Source organism: Quercus robur, chromosome 5 (assembly GCF_932294415.1).
Source record: "Quercus robur chromosome 5, dhQueRobu3.1, whole genome shotgun sequence".
Lineage (NCBI taxonomy): Eukaryota > Viridiplantae > Streptophyta > Magnoliopsida > Fagales > Fagaceae > Quercus > Quercus robur.
Genome location: NC_065538.1, coordinates 39,862,442 through 39,869,155, shown reverse-complemented (window position 1 = coordinate 39,869,155; position 6,714 = coordinate 39,862,442). Strand labels below are relative to the sequence as shown.

The 6,714-nt window shown below is 34.6% G+C and overlaps 1 protein-coding gene across 3 annotated transcripts; it reads left to right on the top strand.

The window, feature by feature from the left end:
- The first annotated feature begins 220 nt into the window (after window positions 1–220).
- On the top strand, window positions 221–6,038 carry LOC126725901 (internal alternative NAD(P)H-ubiquinone oxidoreductase A2, mitochondrial-like). 3 transcript variants are annotated; one of them, XM_050430912.1, is made up of 9 exons: window positions 221–495; window positions 1,868–2,544; window positions 3,101–3,314; window positions 3,803–3,963; window positions 4,056–4,121; window positions 4,197–4,360; window positions 4,470–4,584; window positions 5,146–5,328; window positions 5,616–6,038. In XM_050430912.1, the coding sequence occupies exons 2-9, from the start codon at window positions 1,963–1,965 to the stop codon at window positions 5,769–5,771; spliced, it is 1,641 nt and encodes a 546-aa protein (XP_050286869.1). In that variant the 5' UTR covers window positions 221–495; window positions 1,868–1,962; the 3' UTR covers window positions 5,772–6,038. The 3 variants fall into 3 exon arrangements, with proteins under 3 accessions (XP_050286869.1, XP_050286871.1, XP_050286870.1); XM_050430914.1 differs by lacking the exon at window positions 221–495 and adding an exon at window positions 1,011–1,144; XM_050430913.1 differs by lacking the exon at window positions 221–495 and adding an exon at window positions 1,279–1,405.
- The last annotated feature ends 676 nt before the right edge of the window (window positions 6,039–6,714 follow it).

Sequence of the window (6,714 nt, the reverse complement as noted above, 5' to 3'; positions counted from 1 at the left end):
AATATATGATACAGCACATATAGCAGAGCAGGTACAGCTCACGTGGTCAAACAACATTAGGTCAAAACTGCTGTTTCATTGTTAACTTTGGACGAAAAGAAGAGAATTGTCTTTGCAAATTGCAATTTTCAAACGACGCGGAGATATTTTAATTTTATATTTTATAATTTATATAATATAAAAATATATATATTTTCCATTGTAGAAAAATAAAAGTGTCCAAACTCCAAAGTCCGAACCAACAACTTCGGACAGAAACACATTTTCCTTCCTCGAACTTCCCACTTTCTTTCTTGCGTCTCAAGTCGCTCGCTCTCTCTCTCTCTCTTATATATGTAATGTATGTAAGACTCGTTCTTATTAGTCGACGTTAAAAGTAGTAGTACCACTTTGGCCGCCACGCCCAAACCCAACAATCTTGGACAACAGTTCTGTTCCAAATTTCTTTTTTCCTTCAGCCTTCGTCTGCTGCATACAAAAAAAGAAAAAGAAAAAGTAACGCTCTTTCTTCTTGATATTCATAATTTATTAATGTATCTCTCGTTATGCTCTTTTCTTTTTGGTTCATCAACATCTATGTATTATGTTTTTCTTTTTCTTTTTTGGTTAAAGGATCTGTGAAAAGGTTTTTTTTTTTCCTTTTCCTAAAGGTGTGTGTTTTATGTGTTTGTCAAAATGCTTGTTGTTCTTGTAATTTCATTTTTGGTAGCTTATTTTACTTTTTTTTTTTTTTTTTTTTATTGTAAACAAAAAAAATTGATCTCCTTGTAAAAAAATCACACATTCGAATCGTAGTAGTAAAAATAATATCTCATCGTAGTTACTGTGTAGTAAAATAATATCCCCTTTGGTCTATTGATCTTTCGTTACGAAGAATATTCCTGATAAATTGGTTTTCTTATTATTATATACGTTTATTAACCTTTTTTTTTAGTAGTCCTAATTACACGGGAGATTCCGTAAATTTAGGCACTCTGGACCATCTCCAGATTTTACGGAAACTTGAAAAAGAACTTGACCTGGGTGAAATTTGGTTTAATATATATACCTGCTTGATCTTGATCATCATACTGTGATGCCAACTTGCTTTTCTTCTTAATTTTCAATCTTTCTGCTTAGAGCAAGTGATTCACGTTGTCCAATGGTTGGTAATTTATGTCTCTAGAATTGCCAATCCTCCTTCATTTCTAAAAGTTTTTGTTTTTGTTTTTTTTTTTTTTTTTTTGAGGGGTGGATTTGTAAGTTGCTTTTTTTTTTTTCTTGTTGCTTGTATACATGGCTCAGAATTGTGAGAAATGCCCAACTGAACCTGTGTGCATGTCCTGACTGTGAATATATGAAGCTCCCATCTTTTTGGACTCTGGGCATCTTGGCCATTTATTACGTTTCATGAATGAATTAAGAGGTTAATTGCATAAATCTGTTCAGTTTTACAATTGTATTAATCAAGTCATGTTTGATGTAATTTGAAAAAGTGTAAGTTGCATGAAATGCACCTATTACTATTTAAGCGTGGTTGGTTATGTAGGAAAAGCTCTTGTTTATGTCTTCAGTTAATTTTTATAATTTTACCCAAAAAAAAAAAAAAAAAAAAAATCTTTGTATCTACCATCGGCTGATGAGCGTAGCCAAGTTGGTTTTTGTTTTCTTGTCAGGAAGTAGCCTTAGAAAGAATCGTTGTTTTATTTCTAAAATTGTGTTGCTTGAACAAGTCCTCTAACAACATATTGGCTTTATGTATTTGGGAGTATTCAAATCAGCTGCTACATATATATATATATATATATATATAGATCTGCCTGTTGATGGTTCATTCTATCATAGTTGCAATTTGCATTGCTTATTTCTCTTGTCTTCTTTGGTGTAGGTTCAATAGTTCAAGCCTTTTGAATCTGGTTCTTAATATAAGATCAAAGGGTATCAGGTGTTGCTATAATAAACACCCGGTACTACTCTCATCAAATGGCATTGGCAAGGGTTGCTAGGAGTGGCTTGAGAAGGTCAGGAGGCTCCTTTGGCGGTAACAGAACTGAGGATGTATTCTGTGAGGGTGTATCACCTTGCCAATGTTCCATGCCTTCCCTTGAAAATGTCAGGGAATACGTTAATCTGTCATACTTTTCCAGCACTAAAAATGTAAATCACATGAGATTTTGGAGCAGGGGGATAAGGGTAATGCCACATTATCATTCTCCTGCTGCTGAGATGGTAGCAGAAGTGTCTGATTCAGAGTATGATGAGCCAAGGTATCCAGGACTAGAAGCAACCAAGCCTGGTGAAAAGCCAAGGGTTGTTGTCCTTGGAACTGGGTGGGCTGCTTGTCGATTCCTTAAGGGACTGGACACCAAGATTTATGATGCTGTTTGCGTATCACCTAGGAATCACATGGTCTTTACTCCTTTACTTGCTTCAACTTGTGTTGGAACCCTGGAATTCCGGTCTGTTGCTGAACCTGTTAGTAGGATACAGTCTGCATTAGCAACAAGTCCTAATTCTCACTTCTATCTAGCTTCTTGCATTGACATTGACACCGACAAACATGAGGTAAGTGAATGTTCCTACCACCTTTATACATTTTATAGTATCTTTGCATTGTTTTCTTCTTTTTCTCCTAGAGGGACGTAATAATAAATAGTATTCCCAAATATATTTATTAACCTAAAGATGTGCATACTCATGCAAACGGTTTTCCATTATGGTAAAATTTACAGGCGGAGTAGTTTAGCTTGTCCACAATTTTCACATGTAATGGTCCACTCAATTGATGTGCTTCTAACTGACATAGAAGCAACAATTTCAACTTTGATAATGACAGCACCCCAAAACATATTGATATTTTGCAACAAAACCACAATAGGTCATGCGTGTCACTTCTGTTCAAATTACTGCTTGTTCTGTATCAAAACTACATTATTTCAAACTGTAATTTGAGAGCCATATTATCATTTCTACTCTTCCATCTTAGCAACTACAGGATAAAACAGTGGAGATGGAGTACCAGCATAATCATTGATTCTGGCAATGGAAAATTCACGTCTCCTCTAGCTCATTCTGAATTCACTGTAACAATTAATTTAATGCTGTGCTTTTATGTAATCAGGTGTACTGTGAGACCGTTAGCAATGGTGGATTACCTAGTGAACCTTACCAATTTAAAATTGCCTATGACAAGCTTGTCATTGCTGCTGGGGCTGAGCCCTTGACTTTTGGAATCAAGGGGGTGTATGAAAATGCATTTTTCCTTCGTGAGGTGAACCATGCCCAAGAAATAAGGAAGAAGCTTCTCTTGAACTTGATGCTCTCTGAAAATCCAGGTAAGTGTTATTTATTTATTAAAAGATTTGAAACTCTTGAAGGCTCTTTTTGATTCTCCATAATAATTGGCCAATAAAAATGCCCAACTTGATTTATTTATCAGGCCTCTTAAACTTTCTCCTTTAAATACACTAGTTAATTTTGAGAAGCAGAGTAGAGGTGTTTTGATAAGAGAAGCTAAACCTATAGGTTGAGTTTGTTCTCCCAATTGGTTTTCCCTTTTTCTTAAATGTATTTTCTTTCTTCCTTTCCAAGCATCATGCTTTATTTGAAATGTGAAATGGGCCTATACTCGCCTCGATCCTTTTATCAATTTACTATTTAGACCTTTTTGTGGATAAACTTCATCAAAATGCTTCTTGAAGGGATGGGTGTTTAGTTTTTTTTTTTTTTTTTTTTTTTTTTTTTTTTTTTTTTTAAATAATTTCTTAACCAATATTTTTCCTTTTTTAAGTTTTAAGTTTTAATGTATAGTTTATTATTGCAGGCATATCAGAAGAAGAGAAGAAACGGTTGTTACATTGTGTTGTTATTGGAGGTGGCCCTACAGGGGTGGAGTTCAGCGGAGAATTGAGTGATTTTATAATGAGAGATGTTCATGAGCGGTATACTCATGTCAAGGATTATATCCATGTCACACTCATAGAGGTTCTTATATGCAACTTCTTTCCATGTTTATTTATCAATTGTGTAGAGATGAAATATGACTATTTATTAATTTTGATTTCTTCTTTGAACAGGCAAATGAGATTTTGTCATCCTTTGATGTCGGTCTACGTCAGTATGCAACAAAACACCTAACCAAGGTAAATCGATTTTGTTAGAGGGTGTTTCTTTATGGTACTCAGAACTATCTCTGACTTTTAAAACTTATCCATCAGAGTGGCGTTCACCTTATGCGAGGTGTTGTGAAAGAGGTGCATCCCAAGAAGATAGTTCTCAATGATGGGACTGATGTTCCATATGGCCTTTTGGTCTGGTCTACTGGCGTTGGTCCTTCCAATTTTGTGAAATCGCTGAATCTTCCCGAGTCCCCAGGTGGAAGGTATGTGCATTAGGAATCCCTTGTTATCTATTATGGATGGTAGGTATGTGCATTAGGAATCCCTTGTTATCTATTATGGATGGTGTTAATTAACTTATGGGTATTGTAGGATTGGTGTTGATGAATGGTTGCGGGTTCCCTCTGTGGAAGATGTGTTTGCACTTGGAGATTGTGCTGGTTTTCTTGAACAGACAGGCAAGCCAGTTCTTCCAGCTCTAGCACAGGTTAGATTTTCTGTTTTAACTTGTACAAACTCTTCATTTTTCAAGTCTATACTCCCTTCGCTCTTTGCAATATTGCATATTTCACTTAAACAACTTCCCCATTTAAAATATTTCCACCTGTAAAGACAAAATGTAAGAATTGCTTATTGCAAATTATTATTATTTTTTTATGGCAAGTGATAATTGTAGTTTATGTGACAATGTAACATGCTATTGAAGTCAGAATTATGAAGGAACGCAAACAGTGAAAAGATAGATGTTATACACTGGATTTGAGTAACTTGCTTTTCTTGTCTCCAAATATCATCTTAGGCACTGATCATGGGGGCAGTGGGACTCCAAATGAAACTTGCTTATTCAACTTGTTAGTTTTGAAACACAACATTAAACTAGTGGTATTGCCACAAAAATATAAAAACAAATGTTGTTCATTGAAAGAAGAAGAATTATGACACTGTTACATAAAGAAGAATTTCAAGAAAGCATCAAAATTCTTCAATGATTGCGGGAGATTAACACGCAAAACAATGTTTGAAGTTGCATAAATTTATGTGTGAACAGGTTGCAGAAAGGGAAGGTAAATATTTGGCAGAGTTGTTTAACAAAAAAATTGGGAAGAAGAATGGGGGGAAGGCATTATCTGCAAAAGGCATCCCTCTTGGAGAACCTTTTGTGTACAAGCATCTTGGAAGCATGGCATCAGTAGGCCGTTATAAGGCACTAGTGGATCTACGTCAATCTAAGGTAAAATAAATGGGTCATGCTAACGAGTGCCCTAAGGGCACTTGTTAACAATCTATTTTAGGAAAGGTTTTGACATCACTTTTATGGGAAATAAAAAAAATTGTCAAAACATTAATTGTTTTTTTTTTCTTTTCTCATAAAAATTTTCTTTAACTGGATTCTTAACCAGTACCCTAAAGGCACTCATTAACATTTTCCAAAATAAATTTATAAATCAAAAATCAAATTTTTATCTACATCTTATTTGGAATAACAAAAACATTATTATTACACTTCCAATTTGACAGGATGCAAAAGGCGTATCCCATGCTGGATTTGTAAGCTGGCTGATTTGGCGTTCAGCCTATCTTACACGTGTTGTCAGTTGGAGAAACAGGTTTTATGTGGCAATGAACTGGGCAACCACACTAGTCTTCGGCAGAGATAACTCCAGAATAGGTTGACACAAAATCAGGGCTTTGCTAGCAAGCTCTTGGTGATATATATTTATTATTATTATTTTTTTTTTTTTTTAAGGCATTGAGACAATTTGTGGAATTTTGTTAAAGCATCCAATTTTAAGTTTGACTTTGGTAACAAATTTCCACTGAACTTGTTGGTTGTGTTTGGAAATCTAAACTAGAAAGGGTGAAAGAGGCAAAACCCATTCAGCAAAAAAAGAAAGAAAGAGGCAAAACCCAAATATATGAATCCTATTCTTTTAGAATTAACCTCCTTCATAGTTCTCAAGTTAATATCAACCCACTACTACTGGATTGAATTTCGCTAAGTTGGCAATAATTTGAAATAGATACCAAAATGGTAAATAGTTAATGACTCAATATTTGTTTAAATTTTAATAATGTGATCTAGTTCAACTCACATATTTCAAAATTGATGAATAAATTTAAGAACTTCACGAAATTAGCCTAAAAACTTTTAAGATCTCTCTCTCTCTCTCTCTCTAGAATAAAGATAAGAGGAAATCTAAACATCCACTGGCCCCTTTCCAGGGTAATTAATTTTGACCACCTCTTCAGGAGGGTTATTGTGATAAAAGAGCATTAGAATTACATTTAAGTGCCCACTTAGCTAGAGTATCATCGTGTTTGTTTAGACAACACAACATATAATCTAACAAAAAGAATAGGAGAAGTCTGTAGCGTACAAACATTGAGCACAGAGATGTCCTGGATTATGTTATTTTTAAGTTATATTCAGATAAAACTAACTTTGTGTGTCCACTCTACAAGTATAAGTGCTCGTGGAGTGTGGGATAAGGACGGGGTTCAAATCTTCAAAAAGAAATTTACACACATATACACTTAGATTAAATTAGAGTGGAATTTTTATATTCACTGCTCATTAGTTATAAATGTTAGATGACTCCCTATTACAGCTTTAAAG